Source organism: Cardiocondyla obscurior, linkage group LG01 (assembly GCF_019399895.1).
Source record: "Cardiocondyla obscurior isolate alpha-2009 linkage group LG01, Cobs3.1, whole genome shotgun sequence".
Taxonomy (NCBI): Eukaryota; Metazoa; Arthropoda; class Insecta; order Hymenoptera; family Formicidae; genus Cardiocondyla; species Cardiocondyla obscurior.
In genome coordinates this window covers 7,853,569-7,865,572 of record NC_091864.1, presented here as the reverse complement: position 1 = coordinate 7,865,572, position 12,004 = coordinate 7,853,569, and the positions used below count along the sequence as shown (strand labels likewise).

The window sequence follows — 12,004 nt, the reverse complement described above, 5'->3', positions numbered from 1 at the left end:
CAATTTGCAAATATGATTTGTTTAGAAAATCTTAATTTACACTTTATCGAAAAGTATCCCAAAAGAAAAAAAATGTATAAAGCTAAAAAGAAATTAATTAAAAGCAATATAACGAAAAGAAAAAAAAAATTAAAATAAATATAACTCGTGCAAGTGTTATGTAAATTTTTTGTTTTAATTTCATAAACGGCTTCTTACATACTAAACGTACGTGTTCTAATTTTACTTCAGTATCTTTGAACAATATGTAAGCAATTATATAGTCTTCGCGACGAGCAAACACAGATAAAGTGTAAAAAATTGTTAGCTCGTTGTTGCGTAGTTTCGCGCTGTTAAATTTCTCATGAAAGAATTCGGTCAGTACGGTTATTAATTAATTTATCTTTTCCTTTTTTTCTTCGCCGCCTTATTAGGGATAATTAATTCATTCGCGATAATGAAACGAGAGTTCTCGTTTAATACGTCGTCGGATTACGAGACGTGAGTTACTTGCAAAATTCTACGTTTTCGCAGTCTTTAGTCGTCGGGATCTGTTATTTTGTTTACGATTGGCAAGATTTATTAGTAAACCGGATTTAGTCAGCAGCTGTGCATATAACCTCTGTAATGCACACGCGAGAGAATAACGTGCCAGAATTGCAGTCGACCTACTCTTACGCTCGTTACCAGAGTAAAACAATGTTGACTGCGATGTTTAATTAAACGTGCGTTATATAAAAATTTATTCCGATCTATCGTCGGTCCCCTTTTTTTTTTAAGCACGAATTTTATTACAATTTAAAGCAAAGATCAATATATAAATTTTAAAACAAAAAATAAAATTTAAAAAAAAATATATATAAATATTTTTCGAGTTGCTTTCGAGATAAATAATTTTTTTCTCGTATATTTCGAGTTGTCGCAAACAAGTTTTTTTAAACTGCATCTGATTTTGCTTATTACGTTCGGTTATATAAATCGTTTTGCGAGCTCGTGAAATTTAAGCACAAATTATGCGTTTACGATTTCGCGTTGCGAGCTCGCGATTAAGGATTCTTTCACAATACGCACGTGTTATAATCATCTCGCATTCCGTTTGTGAGCTCCAAGCATGTCGCATAACTGTGACTTTCTATCGCCAACGTATTTCAAATAAAAAAGTGAGATATCACGTTCAAGGATTGCGATAGAACGCGGGGAGATGAGACGCGCGTAGCGTCCGAGGACGTCATAAAATTATATCTGTTTTTATAAGAGAAAAAAAAAAGAAAAAAAAAATCGTACGTATCAAGATAAACCGGAAGTGCAGTTATAACTATCGCCGATGTAAATAAAGCGGCATGTCTGCCATGCAAAATTTAATTAACGGATAATACTCTAATTAACGTTCGCGAAGGTATCAGAATAACATCATCGAGAAGTAATTACTTTATTAAAAAATATTTTACGTTTCGCGTTGCGGGATATTTCGAAGACGACAATTTCGCGCTCGATATTATTAATCATTTTTTTTAATAATACTTTTATCTGCGCAAAATAATTTGTTAGATATTAATATGTAAAATAAAAAATGAAACTATTAACTCCGACGATATCTTTTATTCATAACATTAATTTTTCTACGTGTATCGAATGAATATTTTTTATTCAACTCGATGATTACTAAACTACTTGCTTTCTAAATTTTGAAATTTTTTCTCTTGTCTTTTAATAACCCTCATGCATCCAGAATTTTATTCATCAATTTCCGGAGATGCAATTTAACTAATTAATGGAGTTTATAATTTATTACGCTCAATTTCAAATTATAAAAATTATCGCAAGATATATAAATTGAGATAGCATATAAATATATTTGCATACTGGTATTTAATTCGCTTTTATGTAAATCAGTGCGATTAACATTGTATAACGATCATTAATATTCAATTAATTAAGAAAAATAAACAAACGCGGCACAGCAGATCTAAAATATTTACACCCGATTTCGTGCGTTAATAAATTAATTAGTAACAATTTACAACACCTAATAACATAAATCCAAATAAAAAAAAAAAATAAAAAATAAATAGTTTGCAAAATAATATCTGAAGCGAAATGTCGGTTTCGAATTTAACCGTCTGTCGATTCGCGTCGAAAGAACTCGATAGCGGCTGGCAGAAGATTTTCGTATATAATTAATCGTATAATTAATTAAATCTCTTACAAACAGCGAGTCCTATTAGTCGAAGGAGATTTGCAAAAGTAGCGTCGGCGAAACCAGAAAACGATAAGCTTCGGAATATATTAGAATCCTAGATCGGAGGAATGGAATTAAACTCGAACGCAATACAATTTGAAATAACGCGCGGAACGGGGCGAAGAATCCAATATGAATGCTGAATGAAAATACTATGCGACTTCAGAATGAATCGTTCATTACTTACGTTCCCCGCGGCGTCTTAGCATAATGTCCGCAATATTTCAACGGTGTCGGAGTGGAAAAGAATTAATGACCGTGCCACGCAACTGCGAAATAGGATTTCATAATTTCGTCCGTACGTGTAGAATAATATTCAAATCTCCATGGCATTCCTACCGAGGTATTTCTACGCGAAAATTGTCGAGGCGCTCAAGCGACTTGGCGGTCAAAAACGAGGAAGCCATACGAGTTTCTTTTAATCCCCCCTTCCCCCTCCCGCCTCTCATACATTTCATCCCACCAAAAAATTTCGTCTAGAATATTTCTGGATAAAAAAGTTGATTTATAAATTTGTCGAAGAGTCAATAAAAAAAAAATAAAAAAATATTACAAATTTTTTAAAAATAAATATCAGTAAACGACCATAAAAGGAGAAAAATTGACGCGCAGTTAATTACTTAATAAACTAAATTACACCGAGTAAGTTAGCACAGTTGGCTCTGAATTAGAGACCAGAAATTTATCTCGTTATTCAGTGACGGCCCGCCGTCTTCGCGAGACGTTTCGCGCGAAAATCATAAGAGGCGAATAAAAGAATTAAAAAGAGAGAAAAAAAAAAAAGAAAGAAAACAGGTGATAGACTCACCGAGCGTGGCCAGGTCCAGGTGTCCCGTCGACGCGGCGTCTCGGCGATGCACGGGGCAGGAAACCAGCCGGAAGACGGTGGACCACCAGCAGCGGAGGATAGGTTTCTTGACGCTCAGGCACGCACCCACGCACACATACATACGCGGTTGACAGACGGACCGCCGCGGCATGACAGGAGAAACGCACTAGGTAGAGCGCGCGGGGGAGGGAACCAGGGGGGAAGAGCGGAAAGCGAGGAATACGTGAGTGACATTTCCAAAACAAATACGCACATTCGCGCGTCATCCAGCCACGCACAGGCACGCCAGAAGAAGACGCATACACACACGCAGCCATGGGGGGGAAAAAACAGAAAAAAAAACCCGCACGCACCGACGAAAGTCGCACACCTGACACGCGAAAACGATGTTTGCGCGGGGATGGGGGGAGGGAGGGGAAGGCCGCACGAGGAAAAGACAGAGAAAGACGATCGACGCGAGTAGACGAAGAGGAAGATACGCGCACATTCGTCGCGAGAAACGTGCACAATGCGGATGCGGCGCGACGTAGCGCAGGCCCTACGAAGGGCCGACGAGGCCACGACCTGGCCCTCGGCGGCGTCCCGGTGACACCGGAACGGGCCCGCGGTGAGAGAGCGCGACAACGCGGAATCGCGCGCGCGAACGGCGAAGGGGGAAGAAAAACGCGCGGATCCTCGCGGCGAATCCTCCCGTGACGCGCGCCGGTCGATCGACAGCGTACCGCAGTCGGCGCGTTTACGTGTCGTCCTACTAACCTATGCGTCGCACGTCGGTCGGTCGTCGCTATTGCCTGCTCAGTAAGTTCAAAACATCTCCGCGACACTGACTTGTGCGGCTAACACGACGGTTGCCATATTGGAATCCCATCCCACGCACCCACGGCCGCCACCGACCAGGCGCGTCCGCCGGCGACGCCACGCGGAAATTCGCGGAAATCGCGAGCCGAATCTCACCTGATCACTCGACTTCGATGGTCAGCCTTGATCTCGATTCAATTTATTTTTCAGCGCAGCATTATTTATGTATCATAGATTTTGTTGTATTGTTTGAGAATGGTCCCTTACGTCGCGTAATAATCAGCAGGGAGTCACGTTAGGATGATTTATTTACGTAATCGACAAATAGTAATAATGCGAAAATATTTTATTACTCGGTGATAAGTTGAATTTCCTGGATAAATCGTGTGTAACAAATGTTTTGTTACAAAACACAGAATTTAAAACACTTATAAAATTTATATTTAATTTATTAAATTAATGGAATTAATATAAATTTTTTTTGGAATGTAATTTTATTTTTTTAAAGTGTTTACGTATGTATAAAAATATACATTATAAAATACATTACTAAATATGCATATAAAACATTAATTAATCTCATATTGCTTCGTGTTCATATAAATGTATCTATGTACATATGCATCCATATAAAAAAAAATTAACCCTGCAAATAACTCTAATAACATTTACGTCTATAATTATATAAAAAATATTATAACATTTATAACGCTTATCAATAACGAATTAAACTACTTTTTAACTTTGTAATCATCTAGGCAATATGCAAAACTCATACAAAATCTTTCTTAACTGACCGTATGGTAACCTTTTTAAATTTACTTCCTCATTCTGTACTTTAAAATGTATGACATTCAATTTCATATACAAGTTTTTTTTCAAAAATTGCAAAAGTTTAAGCTTTTACAGAACTTTTTTTTTTTGTAAATTTGCTAAATAAATTTTTCTTCTTCTTCTTATTCTTGTACACGTGGCTGTTTGTTAGATCTAGGCTGTCTAAATTATTTACTGATGGCAGATTTTGGATAATTGCTTCTGTCGTTAACTGGTCACTTTGCTTCGTTCGCTTTGTTTTCCAATTAAAAGTAATTTTTTGCCATTGCGATATCTTATTCTGTTTGCTATCCACATTTAAAAGTTCTACATTGCCTGCGTCAATTTCATTTTTACAAATTTCATTCTTTTGTTGCGAGTATTTCAAATCGTTATTTGTCTTTTCGGCAATGTGCGATATATCATTATACTTATCAGGCAAAGTTTTCTTTATTTCTGTACTTTCTTGCATCGCGCTGCTGTTTCCCACTCGAACTGAACCACTGTGGAATTCATAATTATATAATTTTCATGCTGCTTCTTAAAACAGTCTGTTATATAAATCATATAAATCAAACTAAATGAGAACTACATTACCTCGCGAAAACAGAATTTGAAGCTTGTATAGAATCACATAATTTGCCCCAAAAATCGTAAAACCCTTTACGATTATAATCCAAATGATATATATATTTTAATTGATCTGGCAATTGACAGCTTTTATATATACACGGTATAATTTTTCTCTGTCGCTTTTCTAAAAAGAAAAAAAGTACAAAAATATTCTTTAAAATTCATACATACAAAAATGTTTAAATGAAATGTAATGTCAAAACGTACCAATACTTAAGGCTTGAGTATAATTCACAAAAAATTTGTTTGCTGGACTTTGCAGAAAACTTGGCGATACTATAATGAGCAGTCGATTACACCGTTCGGATATTAATTTCATTACTGCTTCGTGCTGAAATTCTATACCAGCGATCAAGTCCCGATCTTTCAAACAAAGCTGAAAGTAATAATGCAATTTAATTTTCCTTTTAAAAAAAAAATTGTATTACACAACTTTAATTTATATACGGGTGATACCTTCAAATCAAATTGCTTTTCAAGCTTTTCTACCATCTCAGTTGCAAAATCAATATCTTCTTCTGCATACAGAAGAAACGCGTCATAATATTGCGTTTCTAAACCTTGCTTTAATCTATGAATATCACCTGAAATAATGTTAAAAGAAAACATATAAATAAATATGGTCATATACAATTAGTAATCAAAATTTAAATATCAATTAAGTATTTGTATCAAACCTAATGTAAGAATTTCTTGATCACTTTTGTCTATCGGTTCTGCTGATACCTGTGCTCTTTGCTGTTGTTCCAAATATCTCTCAGCATCACTCTCTATATCAACAAATGTTATAAAAAATTTTTATATTTTTATACCCTCTTACAATTTTCTTTAAACTATGAACATCAATTAAAGTCCTTTTTTTTTATGGTATTACATACGGAATAAGGCTTCAGTGTCATCTATAATATCCCATCTATCTATTTCTTCCATCATTGCTTGAAAATTCTTTATCGAAATATTTTTTTTATTTTTCTCCAACATTGTCAGCATATGCATTGTTGGGTCAGAATTTGATCCCAATAGTGACACGATGTCAGAGCTAAACTCCAACAAATGAGCCAAACCTCTCCAGTCCCTTGCAAATTGTTTATAAATTAATAACCAAATTAATAACCATTAATAACCATTATAAAATAATAACCATAAAAAATATATATTTGCATCCATAAACTTATATACCTTGGCAAGCCATTATCACTCGGTAAAACCTTCACAGGATTCAGCATAGTTGCAACAGATTGCCTGCTCTGAATAGTAGCAGCAATAAGTGGCACGATTGACAAGTCAGCTGTCATCTTGGCCTTTTATTCTTTGACTCTTATTTAAATGAATGTTTCTAAATACAGCTTACTTCGTTTTCCAATATGTCAATGAAACTTTGTTATCACTGAAACTGTAACAAAAATTAGTTTAAGCTGCACTTATTACCAAGATTGATCTCTTCTACCTGTTTGCTTTTGTCACAATTTTTTTGGTAATTACTTGTGCACGTAATTATTATACATACCGAGTGATATTGAACTGCGACTCACTGCGGCTTACAAATTTTGGGACTTGCTCGCTCAAAAGACTTCCATAATTTTCATCACATTCCTTATAGGTTATGATATGATTTTTCTCTCGTAAGTTTTTGCAAGTTCCCAAGAAAAGAGGGGATGATTTCAAATGACTTTTACTTTTCTAATTTGTACTCGTTACATACCGATTAGAATATTATTAAATTAAATTATAGGAAAAAAAATTAACGCTTAAAAAGTTAATATTAGTTATCGTTTAATAAACTGAAAAATTATTACATCTTATATTTTAATTTATTAATTAAATCTGATACTAAAATAAACTTTATAAAAAATATTCTTCAGAACAGAGAACATTTTAAATACATTTAAATAAAACATATAATTATTATTAAATAAAACAAGTTTTAGTCTATAACTTTCTATTAAAAATTAATAAAACAGATTAATTAGAAGCCAAATAGCGATTTGAGATCGTTGAGCGTAAGCTTCATGGCTGTGTTACTCTTGTCGCCACTTAATACATTTTTCGCTATTTCAAGTTTACGTTCTTGTAACGCTTTAATACGTTCTTCTATGGTATTAACACAAATAAATCTGAAACATAAAAATTAAAATAAACTAAAGAACGTACACGCATGAAAATTAAATGCAATATACTAACTTGTAGATATAGACATTCTTTGCTTGACCAAAACGGTAAATCCTATCTTGTGCCTGTGACTCTAACTGTGGATTCCAATGAATGTCAAATAACAACAAATGATTACCCCCGACTAAATTTAATCCCACGCCACCAGCCGTAAGCGACAGCAATAGGATTCTCGGGCCGCAATTTTTACTATTAAAAGCTTCTATTACATTCTAAAAAAAAAAAAATTAATTTTTATAACAATAAAACTTAATGAGAGTATATATAATTTGATGTCCGTACATGTCGATCTTTGATGGCAACACTTCCTGTAAGCTTGCTAAATGTAGCACCTTTTATCGTTGAGAGACGTAATCCTATTACATCCAGTAGATTTGCCCATTGTGAAACAATAATAATTTTGTCGTTACCTTTTTCTAAAATTTCTTTGACTGTATTAAGCAGAACTTTCATCTAAATCATAGAATATTACATTAATTATATATTAGTAAAATTTTCCAAGTTATTTAATTTAACTATCGTTACCTTAGAACTAGTACGATCATTATCAAACACTGGATTTTCGGCAGTGAGTAGATTTCCAGTTACTCTTTGATCAACACCAATGTCATCCTCCACGTTACTGAGTGCATTAAGTGATATTCTATTCACTCGAGATAATAAATCAGCATCCTCGTTATTCGTATCCGTATCCATTATACCGCATTGTTGTACATCTTCCCGATCCAGCATTGCATGAATCAATGCTGGATGGCAACATATTTGACGTAATCGCAAAAGAAGTACCAAAATCTCGTGTGCCTTTACATCGGCGTGCATCGCCAGCAATTTGTTTTGCGCTTTTGTGAACTGAGTTTCTTTATCTTGGAAAAACAAATAACGTTAAAATAAATATCGATACACGATCGCACACATAAAATCTTACAAGTTGTTTCAGATCTTACTTGGGTTCGAAAGATAGGCAGGTTTATCGTACTTTCCACTATACAAATCGAACGCGTGTTGTTTTTCCGCGCGTTGAGCTAAGAATTGTGCAAATAAAGTACGGGAATAAATTAAAATTTTCTCGTACACCAATTGTTCTTGACGATCAAGATTTACTATCACCTCTTCGATAGACTTGTCGGGTAAATTTTCTATTTCGCCTTTTGCCATCAATTCTTGTTTAGTTCTTCGCAACATCAACGCCTTCATAAGCGTTGCCAATCTTTGATGACCGGCAGCATTCTTATTGTCTACCCATCGCTTCCACACGCGTAAATCATTGAATGGTGAGCATTTAAGATATTTCAAAATAGAATACAAATCTAATTCCTTATTTTGAATAGGCGTGCCGGTGAGGGCCCATCGTTTACTCGCGAGCAATGCACAAACCGCTTCAGAAGCTTGACTTTTATGATTTCTTACCACATGAGCTTCATCCAGTATACATCGTTTCCATTTAATCTGGAGAAAAAAAAAGATTACAATTTGCGTTCAAATTAAAAGTTCGGGATAGATAGGCGTGTATTGTATCAAATTAATTTCTAATTATTTATTGATTATTAAAAAATTATTTGTAAATTTTATTATACCTTAAATAATGTAGAGTTGGTTTTATGTTCACGAGATAATATATTGTACGTTGTAATAACCATATCGTTTTTTGCCAATCTCTTTGGGACAGTCTGTCGATTATTACCATGATATACTTCAATAGATAATAAACCACGTTTGCATCTATTCCGTACTTCGCCTTCCCATTGCGATAATAGGGACGCTGGACATACCACTAATGTACCACCCTTAGAGCCTGTAGATTACAATCGCGTTTAGAAACAGATTTATTATATTAAATATATTTATGTACGAGTAATATAATTAATGCTAATATTATAATATAAATATTTTAAAATTAAAGAAAGCTATTTTTTAAGAATGTAAAAAATAAAAAATTTGTTTCTATTAAATTTTATAAATTGTTAACATACGAAGCGATTTATTCCTGTTCCTCCATTCATCATCATCATCATCACTGTCATCTTTATCACTTTTGTCATATTCAAAATCTTTTTGGTCAAGCGTTTTTATAATCAAAGCTATCATAGTCAGTGTTTTACCTAAGCCCATGTCATCAGCTGCAATCCAAAATAATTCGAAAAAAAATTATTAATCAACAATAATGTAAAATAAACTATTATTAAATTTAGTGCTAATTATAAATCGCTATTTACCTAAAATGCCACCGGGTGGTTTTTGCTGTTCTCTCCACAAAAGCCATGCAAGGGCATGTTGTTGATGCGGCATTAACGATACTTTTAATCCTCTTGGATCTTCTGCTTTTTCAGTCTCTGACGGGCGTGCTACTAGTGATCCATGTAAATCTTGTAATCGATCAACCGTCAAAGCAAGTTCCATATCCCTTGTCGCTTGTGCTTTTTTGCCCAATTCACGTAACTCGGGAGATGTGGTAGGTTTTATTGATATACCGTCGATATCCAAATACGGATTATATGCATATGAGTCGTCTTCAACTGACCCTGATGCTTCTTCGAAATGCGATCTTAATCTATCACTTTCTCGATTATTAGAAGACGTTGAAGGAATATTTTCTAATTTATGTGTCAATACTCTGATTTCTTCTTCCTGTTGTCGTATGCATTCTTGTAGTTTTTGTCCTTTATCAGGTAACGCTTCAAGGTTTCCTTCAGCTAGCAGTAGCTAAAAATATAATGTCATATTTAATACGTTTATAAAAAAAAAAAAAAAAAATAGTAATCTTATATTTACCTTCATCTGGGCAGTTTCATTTTTCAGCATGTTTAATTTGCAAACTGTAATTGCTCTTTCTTGAGCTCGCAATGGATTCATATCTTTAACACCGACTTCTTGTTCAGCAAAAGACCTTGCATATTCAGAATCACTGTTTCGTCCAGAATTGGAATCTGTAGAAAATAGTATATAAATAATATTAGCCCGTGTAAAAATGTTTATTAATCCTAATATAAAATGTATACTTGATATAATTATACCTGAAGATCCGAGCTCGATAGTAACAGGTACATCATGATTTGTTTTATTTTCCATGTCCACTTTATTGTAGTCACTTTTATTTTGTCCATTTGAATTATCAGTGTTAGGAAAATGCATATTAGTAAAAGAATCACTAGAAGAATTAAGTCTTGATTCTTTTATATCTTCTCTAGTATTATCATGAGTGATATCCTTTCTCTTTTTACCCTTGAGTTTAATTAATGAATGTGAAGCGGCAGAATCTATATAAATATATAAAAAATAATGTAGTAAAATTAATTTATTAACATCATTTAATCCATACATATCTGAAATATAGAATGTTATAAATCTTTATTTGCAAAACAGTCTTTACCTGAATCACTAGATGAGTGGTATTCTTCATTGTTACTATTTTCATTACTGTCATCATCTTCACGGTCATAAGAATCATCATAACTGTCAGTAAAATTTAGTTCATTATATTTTTTCTTATTTCTATTAACTAAAATTGGAGTATCATTATCATCATCATCATCACTGATTATAACTTTATTCCTGTAAATTAATTAATTCTATTATGCAAAAATATAAATAAATAATTTTACTTAAAAATAAGATAAATATTTAAAAAGAAAAATTCAGGGATAATTAATCATGTTTCACAAAACGGCTTCCTTTTTATATGTATATATATAAATATTTTTTAATTATTATTATATATATATATAAAATAATTAAAAAATATTTATCAGCTATCGATTTTGAATAAAGTTAGCGTTGAAAATATACATTAATTTAAATTATATTGTTTATATCATACGTTGATTAAAATTATTATACAGTGCACATGCATTTTTTTTTCTTACATAAAACTAGCCGTTAAATTTATAATTTAAATGGGACTCTAGATAAAGTCAAACAGAGATCAATGATAAAAAAAATGCGTGTGCACTGTATAATAATTTTAATCAACGTATGATTTAAACAATATAATTTAAATCAATGTATATTTTCGACGCTAACTTTATTCAAAATCGACAGCTGATCATCGTTTAGGAGGTACTTTCAGTTATCAGAATATCATCTAAGGTAGTAAAATATTTACATTTTCGGAGTGGCTTCGGTATCATCCTCGTGGCTCTCATCGATGACGTTTTGTGTGTCACTCGATCTCGAATTGTCAACGACGTCCTCGTCGCTGTCGGAGATAATAATGGACGTGTTTCCGACTCGGTAGGCCGCGGAATCACGCCATCGCGTATAGCTCTCATCCATTTCTTCTCACAGTATTATTTACGGTGGATAAACGGTAATTAAACGAACACAAGTAGCCCTTCCTTTACCTTCCTCGCTCCCTGTAGCTTCGTGGACGTCTCGAGCAGAGCACTCGAGCACTCGAGCAGAGGACCAAGTGATCCACGAGATCCCGATATCTACACAATACAAACCCAAACGTGAACTGACGTGAACGGTAAATGCGAAACTGCGTGCAAACTACCTGAATTTCAAAACTATTGCCAACGACGAAATATAATTTTTTTTTAAATAAA

The 12,004-nt window shown here is 33.7% G+C and overlaps 3 protein-coding genes across 3 annotated transcripts in view; all 3 read right to left on the bottom strand.

The window, feature by feature from the left end:
* LOC139108044 (neuronal calcium sensor 2) overlaps window positions 1-3,773 on the bottom strand; it is a 92,218-nt gene extending 88,445 nt beyond the window's left edge. Inside the window, exon 1 of the mRNA XM_070666051.1 lies at window positions 3,027-3,773. The gene's annotated coding sequence lies outside the window, so the exon portion shown is untranslated. The remainder of the gene's footprint in view (window positions 1-3,026) is intronic.
* Window positions 3,774-4,629: 856 nt separating this feature from the next.
* Myd88 (myeloid differentiation primary response protein MyD88) lies at window positions 4,630-6,915 on the bottom strand. The gene is made up of 8 exons (XM_070665901.1): window positions 6,799-6,915; window positions 6,471-6,684; window positions 6,170-6,366; window positions 5,969-6,061; window positions 5,748-5,875; window positions 5,499-5,667; window positions 5,256-5,415; window positions 4,630-5,161 (listed from the first exon to the last, which is right to left on the bottom strand). Exons 2-8 carry the CDS (start codon window positions 6,584-6,586, stop codon window positions 4,741-4,743), a joined length of 1,284 nt encoding a protein of 427 aa, XP_070522002.1. The 5' UTR covers window positions 6,587-6,684; window positions 6,799-6,915; the 3' UTR covers window positions 4,630-4,740.
* A 132-nt stretch (window positions 6,916-7,047) lies between these two features.
* On the bottom strand, window positions 7,048-11,933 carry Lds (transcription termination factor lodestar). The gene is made up of 12 exons (XM_070665872.1): window positions 11,560-11,933; window positions 10,828-11,009; window positions 10,472-10,714; window positions 10,230-10,384; window positions 9,674-10,160; window positions 9,431-9,577; window positions 9,035-9,252; window positions 8,405-8,906; window positions 7,986-8,323; window positions 7,743-7,913; window positions 7,473-7,672; window positions 7,048-7,405 (listed from the first exon to the last, which is right to left on the bottom strand). The coding sequence occupies exons 1-12, from the start codon at window positions 11,727-11,729 to the stop codon at window positions 7,258-7,260; spliced, it is 2,961 nt and encodes a 986-aa protein (XP_070521973.1). The 5' UTR covers window positions 11,730-11,933; the 3' UTR covers window positions 7,048-7,257.
* Window positions 11,934-12,004: the final 71 nt, after the last annotated feature.

Excerpts from the sequence above, each read along its gene's own strand:
- Lds (XM_070665872.1), bottom strand. The coding sequence starts at position 11,729 with ATGGATGAGAGCTATACGCGATGGCGTGATTCCGCGGCCTACCGAGTC. Across the intron at positions 10,161-10,229 it reads ATGAAACTGCCCAGATGAAG|CTACTGCTAGCTGAAGGAAA; the intron begins GTAAATATAAGA and ends TTATATTTTTAG. Across the intron at positions 7,673-7,742 it reads TTGCCATCAAAGATCGACAT|AATGTAATAGAAGCTTTTAA; the intron begins GTACGGACATCA and ends TTTTTTTTTTAG.
- Myd88 (XM_070665901.1), bottom strand. The coding sequence starts at position 6,586 with ATGACAGCTGACTTGTCAATCGTGCCACTTATTGCTGCTACTATTCAG. Across the intron at positions 6,367-6,470 it reads AGTGATAATGGCTTGCCAAG|GGACTGGAGAGGTTTGGCTC; the intron begins GTATATAAGTTT and ends ACAATTTGCAAG. Across the intron at positions 5,876-5,968 it reads TCAAGAAATTCTTACATTAG|GTGATATTCATAGATTAAAG; the intron begins GTTTGATACAAA and ends ACATTATTTCAG.